The sequence below is a fragment of the Hippichthys cyanospilos genome, chromosome 2, assembly GCF_059441005.1.
Source record: "Hippichthys cyanospilos isolate Australia breed blue-spotted pipefish chromosome 2, RoL_Hcya_1.0, whole genome shotgun sequence".
Taxonomy (NCBI): Eukaryota; Metazoa; Chordata; class Actinopteri; order Syngnathiformes; family Syngnathidae; genus Hippichthys; species Hippichthys cyanospilos.
The window spans coordinates 26324760-26344120 of record NC_142370.1 but is presented as its reverse complement, the minus strand read 5'-3'; the positions used below and the strand labels follow the sequence as shown (position 1 = coordinate 26344120).

At 39.6% G+C, this 19361-nt stretch overlaps 1 protein-coding gene across 1 annotated transcript; it reads right to left on the bottom strand.

Moving 5' to 3' along the window:
• Window positions 1–391: 391 nt before the first annotated feature.
• Window positions 392–18684, bottom strand: lmbr1l (limb development membrane protein 1-like). The gene is made up of 17 exons (XM_088407460.1): window positions 18480–18684; window positions 12287–12371; window positions 7767–7800; window positions 7294–7433; window positions 6894–6997; window positions 6678–6801; window positions 6517–6585; window positions 6369–6433; window positions 5837–5909; window positions 5657–5746; window positions 5207–5283; window positions 5032–5109; window positions 4889–4962; window positions 4708–4798; window positions 2622–2688; window positions 2326–2487; window positions 392–1830 (listed from the first exon to the last, which is right to left on the bottom strand). The coding sequence occupies exons 1-17, from the start codon at window positions 18540–18542 to the stop codon at window positions 1745–1747; spliced, it is 1482 nt and encodes a 493-aa protein (XP_088263586.1). The 5' UTR covers window positions 18543–18684; the 3' UTR covers window positions 392–1744.
• Window positions 18685–19361: the final 677 nt, after the last annotated feature.

The window sequence follows — 19361 nt, the reverse complement described above, 5'->3', positions numbered from 1 at the left end:
ATGCAAACAAAAATCAAGTGAGAGAAATTAATCAGGAATCGGCCTTTTCTTGAACTGACTTCAAAAAACGTGAAGAGGAAATGGACAATGGGCAAGGAAGGGTGATGGAAGAAAGGAGGTGGGCGGATAATGGAGACGTGAAGGAGAGAATGTCAGTGCCACGAGTCGAGTTTTATTTTTTTATCTGCCACTTGCATCGAAGAAGGGAAGTGTGGGCTACAGCTTGAGTGGCGTCATAGTTGGACAGTGATGATAGACGGTCCAAAATAAGGCTTTCTACTTTAGCTGATTAAAAGAAATGTTACCAGAAGGGTGGAGGCAATAAGTATCCACTGCAGATCAGCCAAACGCTTTGTTACAACATGTACAATAATCAAAAGGCAACCAAGAACACATTAAAAGGATAATTTATTGGTGTTTGCTGTTAAAACGACAAAAGCGTTTTTAACTAAACGGTGAGCATTATTTGGTAATCTTTGAGAAGAACTCGAAAGATTCTGTATCCCAGCAGTATCACAGCCAGTATAAGAACTGTTATATGGCATAATGTCTCTTGCGAAGATCCTCCAAATGCTCAAATAGATGAAGTAAAAAAAAAAAAAAAAAAAAAAAAAGAGTTTCTGCTTATTAAAAAATGTGAAAATAGAATCCCCTGAGTGATCCGTGCATACATTTACACTGTGGTCAGTAAATTTAAAAAGGGCTGAAAAGGTTGCAAAGCACAGGAGGTTGACCTTGAGATACACTGCCCCCTGCTGGTCAGACAGATCGAAGAAAAACAAAACATATGACAACAGGATCGCTGTTCGCCCAATGACATTCGAGCAAGACACAAGAAGTTTTCGAAAATTTTAAAATGGCATCATGAGAAACCTTTACATCAAATAAATACATCACACTAACAAGAGGCATTTGAGATGAACACAACATAAAATCATTTTTAAAACGTATGTGTGCTTTAACATATTGCACTATTCCCCACAAAATAGCAGAATCATTCACAGTGTGGTTGGTCGAAGTCATATGCAAACCCCAAAGGGGTTAAAAATTGGCTGTCAAAGCAATAAACAAAGTCATGCATGTTTGTAAGCCAGTTTGACTTTGTAAACATGCTCATGGAATAAAAGACTGACAGCTATATAATGGTGTCATCAAAAAAAAAAAAAAAAACTTTCTCCAAGGATAATTGAGATGAAGCTCAGATTCTTCAGTTCTCACATAATACACATGGTACCCTGTCATCCCATACCAAGTCAGATTTACACTCACCCTTTGAGCAAAAAAGTGGGGGGAGTCACGGGGAAAAAGAGCGAGAGCACTCACTCAACCTGGAGCAGGAAAAGGAAATGATCTCACAGCTACAGCATTACATTTCAAAATAGCTTTGCTGACTAGCACATGTTTCACAAGCCATCATAATGGCGCCTCTTTGGAGGCTTCACTGCCTGTGTAATATGGCTTTGATTCACATTTGCTCTCTTGGAGCCGTAGCACATCTCAGGCTGGACCTGTTAGACCCGCCGTTAGGCTCATACGCACGCATACGCCTTGAGATTTTGGTCATCAAACATCTGAGCAAAGCACCCAGTCCACGCAGTCAAGTGGAATCGTTAGCCTTGTCCCTTAGCACAGTGCTCAGTACCAGCCTTGTCGCCAACGACCACCGGACTGTGCTGCACCCTCAGAGCGTCGCGCTTCTGGCTCAGTCCTTGTTTAAAAACAAAACCAAGATGACGAGGTAAAGTCACTGGATTTTGGACAATCCGCTTGCCAGGAGGAGTCTGAATGGGACAGTGGATCGCGAGACAGTCATGGGTAGTCTGTGGAGACCTGCAAAAGAAGAGAATGAAGTCAAACTGTGAACAATTGAAGGGTGGAGTGCTAAATCCAGGGAAAATAGTGTTTTAGGTGAAACCAGTCAATTAATCATGGAACAAAAGTAGGCTGGGAGGCAATAGGAAAGAATAAGCGAGGTGGCTTTACCGCAGAGATGCTATCTGAACTATAAGGAAGGGGGACTGTGTGTTTGCGTAGGCTTGCTTTGAGGGCTTGTTTGTGTTGGGTGGAGGGTTTGTGGGTGTGTGTGCTGTGAGGGGTCTAGGGCGGTGGACCTGAAGGTCCCCCAAGGGGATCTGACTCTCCTTCTGTCCTTTTACACTTTCCTGAACGAATTGTGCGCTTTCTATCTGAGGAAAAGCGGCCAGCCCACAGGGAAACGGGGCCAATGCTGGGAAACTCTGACAGCTATCAAAGTGCAGTTGATTTCAGCTCAAATCAATGATGTCATTTTGACTTGTAAATCCACACAAATATAAGAATACTGACCAAATGCACGGATGAGTTCTCTTTGGACTGCCCATGTGACTGTCTTGATCAGCGAGGCTGAGGTGAGGCCAGCAAAAAGCATATTGTACAGGAAGACAACGTAGAAGTTCCCAAGCCAGTTGTAGCGACCAAAGTCTCCCAGAAGATCAAAGCGGGTGATTCCTGTGACCACAAGCGAAAATTACTGCATGACTCAAACCCTTGATAGGTAACAAAGGCTACCGACGCCCTCTTGTGGCCGTTATTAAAGCTACAGCTACAAAATGCTGACAAAGTGCTTGTTTCTACATCCTTACCGAGTGTACGGGAAAAGACTGGTAGAGCTGAGCTCAGGATGAGAAGAGAAACACAGTTGGCGATCATCTAAAGGCAACAGAAAAAAATAACGCTTATATATTTGTTTTTAATGTTTCATAGGAATATAGTCTGTTGCTGTTTGTAAGCCTCGGCTGCAAACTTGAGAATGAGACACATGGCGCATTCTTTTACAGTCAGAAATTTCAAACTGAACAAAAGGCTATAGATACAGAGAACAACAATAACTGCAAATACCATAAAAATGTGAATATATATATATATATATATATATATATATATATATATATATATATATATATATATATATATATATATATATATATATATATATTAAATATACTGTATATGATAACAAGTTTGGATTTATTTTATTTTTGTTTGTTTGTTTTGAAACAACTGTCTGATCCAAACCATAAGTTTTCCGAGCCATTTGTACCATCATATTAGGATTGGACGAGTACAGACACAAAATATCGGTCCTGATACCTGGCCTTATTTAAATATATAGTATTCATGATGGCAACAGAGACTAGTATGAGCTGCTTTTTTGTAGCAGTTTTACAATAATGAGGTAAAAATTACAAAATAAGAATCGAAAAAGTCTAATTTCTTGAAAATTTTTAAAAACTCTGTATTGGAATAAATTGGTCTTTCTTTAAAACAATGTAATTTTTTGGGGGGGTGAAAAGTTTGTGTATCAAAAGCATTAGTGTGATAACTACTTGCAAAACAGATCAAAATGCATATGCAAGGCTTCATGAAACTGTAAACTCACCAAAAATTATGAGCAGGCTCTGCGTACAGCGATAACGTTTTGCGCGTGCTTGCTCCCTATCACACCCCCCCTCTAACTGCTGGATTACAAACTGACCAATTTAACAGCAACTTTTGCAATTTGAAAATTGCTTTTTATCAAGTAGTGATTGTATTGCAGATGCATTCATTGCTCGGTGCTTAGAAATATGCAGTTAACAGGGGAAAAATGTCAGAAAAATCACAGTCAAAATTTTCTGTGTTCTGATACCACAGTGCTTTTCCATGCATCGAAAGCAAGGCACTCTGAAGCTACCACACCAACATGAATGAAGTCAATGCTCGCATGCTGGCTGTCAAGAAAGACTTTTTAAAAAGAAATGGCTTCCCGTTTAAAAAAACAAAACAAAAAAACAAAACAAAAGACAAATGAGTAAGTAGAACATATATATCTGAATGGGGATGCCTCGTTCACAACCATTTAACCGGGCCGATTGAGGAAGTGGGTGGCACAGAAAGCTCTTGTTTACAACCTGCCTGGCAGGGGTCCTTTTTATGAGACCTGTTCAAAGGTGGCTTATAAGAGTTACCAATCAAGAAAAAAAAAATACACAGGCAGATTATATCCATAACCAGGGGACAGCACAAACAATACATTGTCACATCTCCTAACATGGTGCCATGCATTAAAAACAGCTAGGGGGATTGTTTAGACAAATACAAGACTAAACACAAAAATAGGAACATCAGTTATTCTCAAACTTCTCAACACTGCTCCATCAACCACATTGGTATCTCAAAGAATGTGAACGAAATCATACATTAAGTTGTTATCATTATGTGTTTATTTCCAATCTAGAACAGCATGTAATGCAATTCATCTATGCAGTCCTTGTCCATCTCACCCCATTCCTTAGATAAAGCTGTTGACGCAGAAAACTGAACTGTAACTGCGAGCTCAGTTGTCCCTCGCTAGCGGAAAAGCCAATCTTGGCTGGTCTGAGTTTACTATTTTACAGTCAAGCATTTGGGCCTGTCTTAGTCTTCTTTATAGATTTCTCTGACAAAGTGGGACACCTTAGATGTGCATTGAGCATTAATCTACAATTTCAGGATTTTTTAAATGATAAAAGCACAAAATTAGCAGGTGTTTCCAAACGCTTGACAGTTAATGTCCAATGATTTCAGAAACAAATGTATGAAGTGACTTCAGTATTGTTGTTACAGCCATTTTGGGCTTCTGTACTTGAAAAAAATATCACAAAACCTAAAAGAAAAAAAAGGGGGGGGGGGGGGGGGCATTTTACATACTTGTGTGAGGTTGGTGTCTTGTGCACGAGGCACCAAACTGGTGAAGAGAGGGGAGCTATAAAATCCGACAACTGATGACACCATTAGATAGCTGTCAGTCATTATTAAGGACAGCAGAGAACTTTTCCAAGTGACAGACACTGTATAATTGCCATGATTGTATATTTGCATTAAAGGATACAGTATGAGGACTACTTGAACTGCTGCACCCAGTGAACCAAACATTGAGAAGGAGGCCATCCCAAGGTGAGGGTCCTGAATGCAGAAAGAGCTGTCATCAGTCCACACACCACTTCCTTATAAAGCCTCTCGCGAAATACTTACTTCCATTCCTCTGGGCATAGCTGTCTCATCAAGGAGCAGCTCCAGCACATTGAAACAGACCATAAGGACACACAACACCTGAAGGCACAAAAATATTAGCAAAAGTCCTGTTGGCTCAATGAGGGGGAATAAAAAGAAGCTTCAATTAGCCTGCGAGAACATAGTGAAAACTTACAGTGAGGGCAAGGAGTAAAAGCATGGCCAGTGGATAACCCAAGTTTCTCTGCCATGGCGAAGCCTTCCTACGCATCTCTATATATACCACAAGAAGAAATCATTTTACCAGAGTACATGGCCCGGTAGTGGGTCATATGGGCTCAAATAATGAGCTTGTCATTATTGTGTTGTTTTGCCTCCGTCTTAGGGCATTTTTGAGTAATGAAGTAAAAAAAAAATGTATGGGAAGTATTTCTTTTTGCTATCATTGTTTTTAGAGAACTACCTTGAATAGAACGGCTTTGTTAGTTTTTTTTTTTTTTTTTTTTACTTTTGTGATATAAGTCCAACACCTCAACCCCCGAATCTCGAGTAGTGACTTGCCCGTGGTGGTAAATAGGTTATTGACCCTTGAGTTAGGGAAACAATGACTGTACTTTGTGAACAGTGCTGGAGAGTTGAAACGTACCCAACGCGATGCGCTTTGTTTGGACTGCTAGATGCTCTTTCTTGGTTGCCTCAATGTTCAGCTTGACCCAGCAGGACTGAGAGCCGCCTCCTTTAAACAGACCAAACATTTCATTGAAACTTCAAAAGTAAACAAACAAGCAGGCAAGCAAACAAACAGCAAGGTTAAGAGGCTACTTACGCTTCAATTTCCTTGAGAGCGATTCCTCTTCCAGTGTTGTGCAGCTGAGGGCATCGTCCACATCTTCAAACAACTGAGGGAGATTATTCCCATAAATATTTTAGCAAGCTCACACATTTAGTCAATGTGTAAGCACTGAGATGATATCCCAGTATTGTTTCAAATATTCTAAAACAAATTATCTAACTGTGGACAATTGGGAGGGGGGTACAGACAACATGGCATATTATAAAAGCAAAAACAGTCATGAATTGTGGCCTGAGAAATCATCAGGTGTGCCCTGAGAAACTGTCATACGTCCAATGTCCATTTTTTGTGAAAAAAATACATGTTTTGTATTGAAAGAAAAAAAAATTGTTAATGGTTTTATGCCAACAATGTAACAAGCAAAACATTAAAATACTTTTCCGTAAGATGACAGTAACTACTTAATCAGCATGTATATGGACTTTTTGTCAATCCAAATGAAATATGTGCCTTGGCTCAACAAAGCTTGGGAAACGCTGGCTTAATGTACGGCATTGTCACTTACCCGAGGTTTGACCAACAGGCGGCCTGTGACACTGAACATCCGAGACAACCCAAAAGGCGTGCACACTGAAGAAAAACAAGGACGATGCCATAAAACATCACCAATATAGAACAGTTTGAAACGTTCAAGTTCAATGAGTGCAACCTACACAGGAGCAGCAGCACTCCAAAAAGAGAGATGCCCGAGTACAAGTATGGAAGGTAATATTCCCACAAATCTGCAAATTAGAAGTGCAACACAAGCAGAATTATGTGTAAAAAGTTGTCTCAGACCAAACAGGTTCAGTAATTCATTATGCAGGCGACTCACCATAGAGGCTCTTCCTGGCCAAGTTGTCATGAAGAAGGGCGGACGCCACCCATACAATACCCAAAACCAGGAGAGCGAGCAGCAACAACAGGACAACCGCTTCATATACTCGCGCCATAACTCCCTACCCACAAACAAAACATCCGGCCATTAGCGTATTCAAGCTGATGCCATCAAGTTCAAAGAGCGCTATTTATTCCAAAGTTGCACTATTACCTTTTTGGAGCCAACAAATCCCTCAGACTCAGTGAAGAAGTAGGCAAATGGCATAAGGAAGACCAGGGACAAATTAGAGAAAAGGAAAACTAGGTTCCACAACCCTGACAAAAGAGAAGAAAGGTTTCCAAGCATTAAGTTCCATTGCAGTTCCACAGTGCACCACTGAGAGGCACAACTTTTCTAATCCTTGCACAAGTACAGTCACCAGTCATGGATTGTGTTTACAGAAAAGAAGAGAAACATTTTGGGGGGCTGTCCAGTGTACACTATATTTAAACTCTCAGACATGTTTCATTATGAGCCTTTGGATATTAAAATAACTAACTAAATAAATAAATAATAAAGTTCAGTCAATCCCAGGTGATGATGCTTTTGAAACATAAAAATGAAATTGTACCATGAATAAGGGACCCATTAAGCCACTGCATGTAGTAGCTCTGTGGGAAGGTGAGCAGCACCTCATTGGACAGAATGGAGATGGGAAGAAGCAGCACCGCGCACACTGCAACTGACAGTGTGAATGTACACAACCACAGCCTGGAGAAAAAAGTAAAAAGGACTGTTGACAAGTAATACTCCTACTAAACTCACGTTTTTATTATTTATATTATTTCTTTAACACCGGTCTGTCAAGCAGCATAGGTAAAAGTCTTTGGCGCTCTGCTGAGGTAAGACGAAAGCGCCAGCGTGTAGGGACAAAGGGCAAAGAGATTCTGGACTCTTCCAATCACAATCGACAGCCACACATTCGACAAGGCAATAAACTTACAGCTCACTGCATCTCTGTTCACTCGCACTGACATCAATCAACGTGAGCGAGGGAGGACAGATTGCCCCAAATCAGTTAATCATTACAAGCTTTTCACTTACGCAATTTTGTTGACTGTTGCATCCTCAATATCATCTGAAAAAAAGCACAGCGATACCTTTCATTATAACCCCCCACAACAAAAAGAAACATTACGTCACACATAAATTAGCAACGGTTTACAAATGTTTTTGTGTGTCTGTGTGTGAGAAGCAAAACAATGAAACATTCTGGATGTACAAATCAACAGCGAAATATACTGAAGTTCAAACCATTGAATAATGGTTTGATTACTGCAATTTGGAAACAGGGTATTAAACTTACACTAATACACTATTCCCTCGCCACTTCGAATTTAGCTTTTTGCTGCTTCAGTGCTTTGCATTTTTTTGCCCTCAAAAGACAAGTCACTTTACAGCAGCGCCTACCCAATGTAATGCAATAACAATCCCACACACAGTCCTAACGCGGGGTCTGAAGCTGTCTAAAAGCCTGTTAATACTCTTAGACTTGTTTATCCACAAACAACGGCACTTATGCTTCAAATTAAAACAGTGCTCGTCGGTCTAACGGAGTCATGACATTATATAAGGGCGATTTGGCAACAACTCTTCACGACAGTGTGCTGGTGGTTGTGAGTGAGAAAGCTGTGTGGAGATGAAGATGCGGGAAGGGTCTGAGCACATTCATGAGGGAATGATAACACATGCTGAGCCTGGCCCTTTAAGAAAAGTTGCATTGTGGTGAATGGGTGGAAGGGGAGTGCTTGGAGCTGCAGGAAGAGTAAGCAGCCGCTCACCACCCTCTGATGCATTGTGTATAGTCAAAGAAAATAATGTTTGTGCCAAAAAACAGACACATGGCCGATCACTGGGCACGGGAATGAAAGGTCGGTTTTATCAAACGCCTTTCATAGACTGTATTTGTGTACGTAGTAATATGTCCAATGTCCTTGCAAAAAAAGTTAGGGTTTGACTTTTATGTTATTTTTTGACTTACAATTGTTGGTATTATATCATCCTTTACCAGTCGCCATACTTGTGTCTCTAACAATTATTGCTATGTAGAGGTTTGTGCTTTGATTTGCTTCTGCTTGTCTCTTACCAAGAGTGGTACCATTGCTTTCCTTTGTCATTGCGGGTATGACCTTTTTTTGGTGCTGTGTTAGTTGAGAAACATATTCCTTCCATCCAATTCTCAAATACTTTACGTATGCTGTATTTTGTTTAGTGTCAAATTGATACTGTTACAGTAAATCTTGTAGTATGTTAGCTATGCAAGGTCTCAAAGCCCATTATTGATGAGAATAGGGGTGGGACTAAAGTTTTATTTTTCCCCACCATTTCAGGTTAGGTCCTTTTTTAGTTTTGAAAGGAAAACTAGGTTTACAGCAATATATAATGACCATTTCTTGAAAATGAAAATCCACTTGCTTCTGACCTAAGAGATCATTTTGAATGTAACTATAATATGTTAAATTATTTTTTATTGTATAAATTATTATAATACAAAAAAGATGTGTGTGACATGCAAAATCTGAAGAAAGAACGTGAACAATGTAAGGAATACACTGCAGTGGTGAGCGAGGTTATAGCACAGGGTCCAAACTGAAATGAAAAAAGCAAAAGTTGTTACTGGCCTCAGAGGGGGACATGAGGGAGGGTTTTGGTACATTCTGTACAAGTATGATGTCTCAAGTAACAGGGATTTATAAATGAGAAAACAGCAAAGGAGTCACTGAGAATGCTAACTCTTCACAAAGAAAGATGATCATTATGATTAGAATCATTATGTTTAAGATCTCTTTACAGAAGCAATTAAAGGTTATCTTGTATGCCAAGCTAAGCAGACATGCCTGTGGACCAAAAACCAAGTGCTTGGCTCCTCACTTTCACAAACAACACTGCATTGCATTGCTCAAGTCTATCTAGCTGCAGGGCTACGTCGGTCTGCACGGATATGTGCGCTGGCAGCTATCCACGCACGACACATAATGAAGTCCATCCAGCGACAGCAAAGCACAGACTTTGCCTGGTGGATATCCTACATCTGCTTTCAATGAAGACACGTTATTGAATTGCTTATGTAACCGCCTGGCCCGTAGGCTCAAAGAAATGTAAACAGGATTTTTATACTTTTGGCATCAAAAACCAATACGCTGGGCGTGCACATCCTTGTCAGTCATTAACGTTCATTGAAACAATTGCACACGCAAGAAAATGTACACCCAAAATGTCTATTTAAAAAGCAGTTTGCCAATGTTCATTTCCTATTTATTGATCAAATGTAAAATATGAAAACACAAACACACTACCATTTGCTCATAAAAAGAACATTTGTGACCTAGCATATGGCACTAAAACAACAGCCATATGGCATCACTCAGTGAACTGCGCCCTTGTCAAACTTCCCAAGAAATAGAAATAAAATGCACAGTTGGCTGAGAATCTATCAAACTCATGGCAGACAAAATTAAGAAGTAGTAGCAGACTAATGCTTTATAGAACCAATACATATTTTCATCCACAAGACTACTAACAATCGACTCTGACTATCATGTCACCAAAACTCTCACAAACACTGAACCCAGTCTTCCAACTTTAATTTTGCTTGTTGAGTTGTCAAGATGGTTTTGTCAACATAAAAGGAGCCTGACTCAACAAGTCAAAAGTACAATTTGTTTATCTTGGAACAACATTCTTCACCTCCCCTTCCTTGTCTTGATCCGCAGGGATATTGCCTGGAGACATAGTTGCATGACACCAAACACCTGTAGCTTCAGTGTTGTTTCCACACATTCAACCATGGTAGTATCTATACATGAATTAAATTAACATTTGATCAAAAATGGAAAAGTCCAATTAAAACGTACTTAACTATGTATACGGAAGGAATAACATGAATGGTTGTTTTGTTTTTGTTTGTTTTGTTTTTTTACGTTATGTGTGCCTGATGAAAGTGAGGGTTGAAAATGAGACTGTTACTCTACGGTAAATACAGGAAGAAAAAAAACTAAACTTTATATTGAAGATAGTAAATAACGCCTGCATGAGCTTGAAAAGTGTGGCTTTCAGTTTCTGCTCCCTTCCCCCCCTGCTCCCCAAATCAAACAAGCACACTTTTCGAATCATCAATTCCACTCTTGCACTTCTTATTCACATAAACTTATAAAACTCCTTTTCTGATTGCCTGTCAAAACAGCTTTTTTTTTGTTTTGTTTTGTTTTGAAGGACCTTGGATCATGGTATTTTTTTTCCAGTTGAATATCCACCTATAGAAGTTCATAATAATAGGGCAAAATGATCCATTTGGAAATACAGTGGGCCTCCGTGTTACAACGTCCCTGACTTACGTTATATTCACGTTGCGATGTGGAATACTGAGTTTTTTCATCCCCTCTTTATGACATTTTGCCCGTTTTGCAACTGTCATGACAGGCTAGGCTGTATTTGTGTTGTTTCGTCTATATCTTCAGGCGTTTTAGGTCATTACACTTTTTTTCAGTTGCCGTCCCTGAAACGCGTCACTACAATTCTGTCATTGGTCGGCATCTCCTCACGGAGATGGTGGTCTGGCTTATCCTCACAAGGCTCACAGTTGTTGAAGACTATACCAACATTGAGTAAAGGGACCAAAAACGGGCTTTTTACTGATATTAAAAGGCTAAACTACGTCAATACACCTATACCTGGTTTTTCGTATTTAATTTTTAGTTTTAGTTGTTAGTTTAGCAACACTAGGCAAAGTAGATCAAACATACTGCACTTTACATTACTATAGATAAGTATCTAGCTTTTAGGGTTGTCTCATCTTGCGCACCTGCACTTTGTTATTGTACATGTAAAACGCAGAGGATAGTGAGAAACGCAATTTTAATTCCTTTGTATGTTAAGCACATGTGAAGAAATTGACAATAAACTTGACTTTGACTTTGACTATTACTCCTATGAAATCAGTTCCTGTGGGAGCCCAGTATTCTTAACAAAGGTTCCGCCCGCGGCTGAATTATTTACTGCTGACGTTGATTGTCCAGCTGTGTGCTCCCAAACACATATTTCCACCACTTGTAAAACATTAGAACTAATAAATAATATGTTAATGGGAATCCAGACCTGCGGTGTAACATTTGTTCCAATGCTTGAAAGGTTATAAGATAAATGTGTAAAAGGCCATAAATAAACTTTGATTGGTTGCTGTAATGTGTTTGTTGGTAAACACATTGTTATAGAACGTGTTCTAAAAGAACATGTAAAAGGAAAAAGAGTCCATCAAATAAATGTGGCTATCCAATGTTAACGAGGGTACCGGGAACTAGGCTATTTACAGTAAGTTTACTATCTTCTTTGTGGTATGTGTTACAAATGTAAGACTTAGTGTAGGGAGCGGAGAGATTTCCTAACAATATTGGATGCCCTCCCCCACAGATGAAGACAGACTGAACTAAACCAAAAATGTAGACTGAGGGTTTTATAACACAGTGCATTCCATTAAGTACATATGATCAGAGATGGTCAGTCTGGTGAGTAGTATTTGCATATACTCAAAACACCAAAACATACAAGCAGAAAACAGTTTTACTTACCAGTGACAAACTCTGCAGTCTTCTTGAAGCGTGCAAGTATGAGGTAGGACACTATGTAGAGGGATGTAAACAGGAGTACACAGATCTGCACAAGAAAAAGAAAAACATCACATTTGAGGCACAGTCACAGTAGAAAGGGGGGGGGGGGGGGGTGTCAAAATGCCATTTGTTTGACTTTTGTGTACAGTTGATTTTTGCTCACCTCGAGCTTGATTCAGTCATAGTTTGTATTCTGATGCCAACATTATCAACCAGAGTAACAAAAGGAGGCTAAAACAGATAGCCTCTATTTTTCTAGAACGTTTTGCTTTGTCCATCAATCCTTGACGAAATACAAAAATACAAAATACACAAATAATGTTCGCAAAGGCAGACAGATGGAGCCAGAGGATTATCACCTCATTAAAACAAATACTTCTAAATGGGTGACAGTGTCGTTAACGAGAGATTAAAAGTGGCATGTGGTAATGGAGGGCTGCTTACAGATATCATTGTTTGACATAAGGCTGTCAGATATGTAGGTCAAATCTATTGTTAATGCTCTGCTGGCTGATGAATCTCAATAATTTGCCTGTGGATGACGCATACAGTCATGTTGGCATACAGTCATGTTGGTTTCACAACAACTAGGATAAAAGAAAGCAAACACCTACCAGCAATCATTAAGGAGGCCTTCTTATGTTTAGCTGCCTAAGGGAGAGTTGGATGCCTACAATTATCTGAACAGTGTATAAACACGCTCAACTGGATTTCCAAATTAGCCTCTCACCGATGTCAATCTCGCTGAGTATAAAAGTGACCTAACGGCAAACAAACTCAAGAATACGTTTACAGATGTAACACATTATGGCTATGTAACCCTTAATGAAGTGTCTGACAGCAGTACAATGGAAAACAGTTTGTGTGACTGCATCTTATTGTGAGCTTGCCATTAGCATGTAAGCAACACCAAATTTCCGCATAAATGTCATGATTGATGACACTTGGTATGGCAGCAACAGTTTCACACAGCAGGTACAAGATTAGTTTGTGGGATTAAATGTCTGTTCTCATCCAAATGTCCTATTGATTAAAAAAAATACACAAATATGCCATTAGAAATGAGTAGCTTTAAAACAATAAGCAATTACAACACACCTAAGGGAAAATTGAGTACTTATTTGTAGCTGCTTCTTCGCGAGACATTTTCACCATACAAACATAATGACTATAGATTCACATGCAGTACTATCACAGACGGTGCAAAAATTCAATGCGATGACTCAGCACTAGTGATAAAACACATGAACAAAAACAGGACTTGCTTCAAGAAATAGCCTGACATCCTTCAACTATTTAATGAAACAAACGGCAGGAGCCATCCATCCATCCATCGTAGGCTTGCTGGTGCCTATCCCAGCTGTCTACGGGCAGTACGCGGGAAACACCCTGAACTGGTTGCCAGCCATTTGCAGGACAAACGGACTAACAATCATTCAGACACCCAGACCCTAACCCTAACCCAGTCAAGAGTGCCCGGAGGGAACCCACGGGGGCTCGGGGAGAACATACAAACTCCACATAGGAAATCTGGAGCGAGCTGGAAGCAAACTCGGGACTCTGAACTGTGAGGTGGACGTGCTAACCACTCTTAACCACTCTTCTACCGAGCTAGTCCAACCAAATCATGGTAACTTTAAATCCGTTCAGTTTTAGAATGTGTAAGTGTAAACAGTATAGTTATGTTTTGGGGGTTGACCCCCTCCTTTGATTTTGAGGGGCATGGTGGTGACCCACTTAATAAAACTTAACACAAAGGAATGTCTGTGAAAAGCGTGGCAGTTATAAACACCCTTGTTTGTGGACTTTCCAGTAGGGATGAGGAATGTTCAGACTGACAGACAGAGATTCCAATTCATTTAGCTATGTGATTTCTGATGGTTTCTCATTTATGAGGTTTTATAACTCAACATGGGCAATTTTATTTCCTGAAGACAATACTGTCCATATAATCTCAGGAATTCCACCTTGGAGCATATGTATGAAGGTGGTCCTACATTGCGGGGCTGCCCAAGGCTCAAATTTTTGGCCAATGCACAAAGGTGGAACAACAATCACCGTATTATTCTGTTTTTATTATTCATCTATCCACCTATCCATTTTCTTCCACTTTTATCGGGGCTCGAGTCACACGGGCAGCACCTAGAGCAGGGAAGCCCAGACTTCCCTCCCACACACCCAAAACATGCATGGCAGGTATAGAGGACATATTAATTGTCCTTCGGTCTGATTGCGCGCGTGTTGGTTGTTCGCCTCTGTGTGCCCTGCATTGCTCAGCTCAGGATGTCCCCCCCGCCTACCGCCCAAAGCCAGTTGGGATAGGCACCAGCGAGCCTGTCACCGTTGTGAAAACAAGCGGCTCTAGAAAAGGAATGGGCTGATGGATGTCTTGTTGTTGGGCACATACATTATGTAAGCTACTCGATCTTACTGTGACATTTACTCGTCAAGACATCCTTTTTGATCTCTTTGCAGGTACAAGGTGTGGTTTGTGGGTGGCTCCGGAATCTACTTAAATATGTCACCTACATTGTCTTTGGAACGTTAAGTGCCTTTGCCAAGGCGGAAGAATTCTCAGTTACGGGTATTTTTGTGTGCCAGTAAAAACTCCCATTAAATACACTGACTACGAGTGGCCACAAAATTAATTAGCGCACGTTCGCAACAGGAAAAGTCAATCATGCAGGACATGATAAACAGTATAGATTTTTCCTTTTACTTTTTTTGCTTGTTTGAGCACTGCAATCTGTCCTGGACTCAATCACGAGTGGACTTGGTGGCCTTGGGTGTGAAACTCTGGCTATGAGACAAAGGGGTCTGCTTCCTACTGAGCGGTTGGGCCATGGATGCTTAGCAAAGTTTTTACAATGAAGACCGCCATTCAACCCCTACACAATTATCCTTACTACAACTGTCAGTTCTAGTGTGTGTGTGAATATTTGAAAAGAGGGTAACTAATTATTGTTAGTTACAATTGAAACCAATTTAACATTGTCAGTTATCCTGGTGCAGAGGAGGAAGGCAAACTGTGTAATGGAATTTCAGTCAGGAATGTGGAAAATATGCAAACTCGGCATGGAAAAGCCAGCCAGATGTCAGGTTCAGCTTCACAACTTGTTCTCTGTGAGGAAACCGATCCTATATTGTAAGGCTGTCACGACTGGTCGACGTGAACAACCAGATTATGTAAATTAGTCGATGGCGTTTTCCCATCGTCGACTAGTTAATTTATTTTTAGTATATTTTACTCATCATTTGGTCATTTCAGTCCCAACGTGTTTTTACTTACTACATCAGAAAGTCACATACAAAGTGTTTCGGGGGAGATGTGTTTTCCTTCACACCCTCATTGCGTCACTTCTTTAAACCTATCCCTGAATAAAAATCCCAGTGCTTGGCAGAGGTTATGAAAACGGTTCTGAAAATATGGCGAAGCAGCAGCAAAAGCAGCAGTACTCGACAAAAACACTCTAAAGCAGCATTTCTCAAATGGGTGGGGGGGGTGGGGGGGGGGGGGGGGGGGGGGGACAGGTACCCCTGGAGATACTTGAAGGAACTCCAGGGGGTACTTGAGATTTTAAACTGAAAAAAAAGGGAAAATCCTTTCAAAATTATTATTTAATTAATTAAATGTTTCAGGAAAATATAAGTTCATAAAACAAATTTTATATTCAGTAGGGTATTCAATTTCTTTATATGAAAAAGCCAGTTTCTCCAAATACTAGAATGGTTCGACCCAACATGTTATGTGCCACCTCTCGTTACCTGTCAAGTTAATGATTTTTTTTTTTTGTGAAAAAAATCTCTATTATGATCCCCAAAAGATGACAATTTATGTTGTATATTTATCTGTGGACAAATATTTACTTGTAATTTTTTCTTTTTGAGAACAGGTCTGACATTTGGTTGATTATTTTTAGTGGACAAATCTTTCTTAATAAGTTAAATATTTATTTTTGTGAACAGATCTCTACTGTAATCCTGAAGGAGGACAATTTATGTTCAACATTTTCTGCGGACATATATTTATGATTATTTCTTTTTGAGAACAGGTCTGACACTTTACAGTATCCTGAGTATTTTTTGTAGACTTTTATTCATTAATAATTAGTTGGGTTTTTTGTGTGTGAAAAGATCTCTCCTGTAATCTGAAGATGGGATGCTTTATGTTTAATATTTTTCTGTGGACTAATATTTACTTAAATCTTATTTCTTTCTGAGAAAGGGCCAACATGTTATGTTGATTATTTTTTGTGGACAAGTATTTATTAATAAAGTTATTTCTTTTTGATAAGAGATTTCTTCTACCATCCAAAGGAGGCCACTTTTATTTTTTTTGTGGACCAATACAAATAAAGTTTGAAGAGTACAGAGGTTTAATGAATCTGCCTGCAAAGTCACTGACATGTAGTCTGTGTAAAACTGAACTTGCATTCCACGGAATCACAACCACAATGCATGACCATTTCAAACGAAAGCACTACGGATCCACTGCCACCATATCCACTGAAAACTACGAGGTAAGCCCTAATGTCTTCAAGATTCAAGAGTTTTATTGTCACAACTATAGTATTATTATGTTTACTACAGCAAGTTGAATACATAGACATTGTATTCTTTACTTAGCTACGCATAAGTTTGTCGCTGGATGCCTTATTGAGCAGTTAATTCGATGCTACCATGCACACTCTCGTTTTATTGGCGGTCATACAATGAACGTTGGGTTTAGCAATGATTAAAACGGTTGTGATGTCTCCCCCTCATTGTGTTCAGAGCGTGAGGTATGGATGGGCGTGTGTCGATTAAAGAACATGGAATCTTATTCAATAGGTCTGGTTTAATAACTGTCGCGAGGAAGAAAAACAACAACCGCACTACTTGCCTACAGACATCAGTGGAGACGTATTCAAAGAGCGGTCAAAGTATGGGAACTGAAAAAGACTGAATATTACAACATTAAATGACAGAAACTACAATATAAAAAAATAAACGAAATATACACTAATTACACAAGTTCTGGAGTTATAAATCATATCACAATCAAACTAGAAGTTTTCACTTTGGTGATGTCGAGCAGGAACAATGTTTCTGCATCTCTTCACATTTGGCCTTGGGGCTCTTGTTGGATAGTGGAACGTGCTACCAAAAAAAGAACATGGGAGGAGAACATTGACAAATAATGACGTTATACCGGTTTACTCTAACTTCAAGGTGATTTTGTTTTCCAACCATGTTTCTAATAGGCAATATAACTAAAGCATTCTCAAAAATAGCACACACAAAAAAGCTCAATTTCTCCAGATCTGATCTTCAAAATTATTTCTGTGTTGTGCTCAGGTTGAAGTGGCCTTTCTTTTAAAAATACTATCACCTTGCTACTCTGTTGTTTGTGTTTATCCAAATGTGGAATTATAAATGCTGTTGTTAGCTACTGTTGTAAAACTTAATATTTCTATAATCGTCAGAAAGATATTTATTGTGTCAATGAAGCAAAACGGTGGAGAATGGAGGTGGATCACTCAAAGAAAATTTGCAAAATATACCTGATGGATTAATGGACCTTTTGTCTGTATTAACGGGAAAATTGTGGGACTGACTCAGATTCGTCATCATCTGACCAAGAAAACGCCACGCATTGAATGGAAGACACCAGAATTACTTACTGTCAACGATATTGTGTTATGTCTCTGCTGACCACTGGCAAGCATCTTGTCTCAACACATAGTGTCTTTGAGCTATTAAAGGTTTGCTTGAATACAATCGCCAAAACACTTCTGCTATCAATTGTAAAGGCATTTAATTTAATACAAGTATTAGCACATATACAAGAGAAAACATGCATCGCAAAAGACAAGCAGGAAAAGGAGAGAGAAAAAAAGTACCGTCAAAAGCAAAAGATGAGGCCACCCTACTTCCTCTCGACCAGCTGCATCCGTGTATTTGGTGGAAAAAAAAAAGAAAAGGAAAACTAACGCTTGGAGTTGACAGCAATTAAGATGAAGGGCCACGCACGCAACTGTTACAGTTCATCTTTTAGTTGTACATTCCCAAGGTCTTAAATAAAGCAGCGGAGCGTCGTATGTGATATTGCATTTTTCGTTTTTTTGGGGGGCATCATATTGAAAGCTCACTTTTCAATAAACGCAGCACTTACGATGATCTCCCTGACACGCTTGTGGAAAAGTTGCTCCCGCACCGACACGTCGTCCGTTTCCATCCTCCGGCACCATAACAAAGAAAATGACGGGTTCAGATCGAAGATTTGGTGCGTCAAAGTGTTACAAGGGGGAGCATTTCGTAAAGAATGCCGCGGGTGTATTGTCGACCAGCCCGGATTGTGTATGCTACCGCTACCACTATGCTACTCAACTCGGTTAAGAAGCTAGGGGGCGGGACTGAGAGGCGGGGCAAAGGAGAGGAGCATGCCACAGGTAGCTGTCAATCATCACATAAAAAAAAAAAAAAAAACGTGGCTAGCCAATGAGTTGACTTAGTTTTCTTATTAAACATGTCGGCGCATGCACGCACTAGCTACATCGCTTTCCTGAACTGCCATCTGTTGGCAGTGGATAGAAGAAACAGAATCTTCGTTTGAGAACCGAAAATCTAAATTTAAAGATATAAGTGGGCTATGAAGTAAATATTCTGACTTTTTTTTTTTTTTAATTTATTATTACTGACAGTAGGGATGGATGGATTTGGCATTAATAACAATAATGTCACGGCTGAAGCGTCACCTTGGGCAAAATCTCAAATGGTAAATATATTTTACTGTCATTGCATTTCTGCCTCCATACATATGCGTGATTTGTTTGTCTGTGGTTTAATTAAACATGTTTGAAATCAGGTGTATGTCTAGGTTCTATTCCTTCGTCAAAATATACCTGCAACTTGTTTCAACCCTTGCAAATACTATATGGATAGGGCACTTATCTATCTTTTGAACAGTCATTGATGCGCACAAATTGTTGTACAATTTTTGGGTAAAATTAGTAATCTACACAATGAAAACAAAAAGTAAATAACATAAACGAAT

Bases quoted from the DNA above. Each gene is read 5' to 3' on its own strand.
- lmbr1l (XM_088407460.1), bottom strand. From the start codon at position 18,542: ATGGAAACGGACGACGTGTCGGTGCGGGAGCAACTTTTCCACAAGCGT. The intron at 7,801-12,286 runs GTAAGTAAAACT...GCTTTTTTTCAG, and splicing joins GACTGCAGAGTTTGTCACTG to ATGATATTGAGGATGCAACA. The intron at 5,110-5,206 runs GTAAGTTTTCAC...TTGTGCCTTCAG, and splicing joins TTTTACTCCTTGCCCTCACT to GTGTTGTGTGTCCTTATGGT.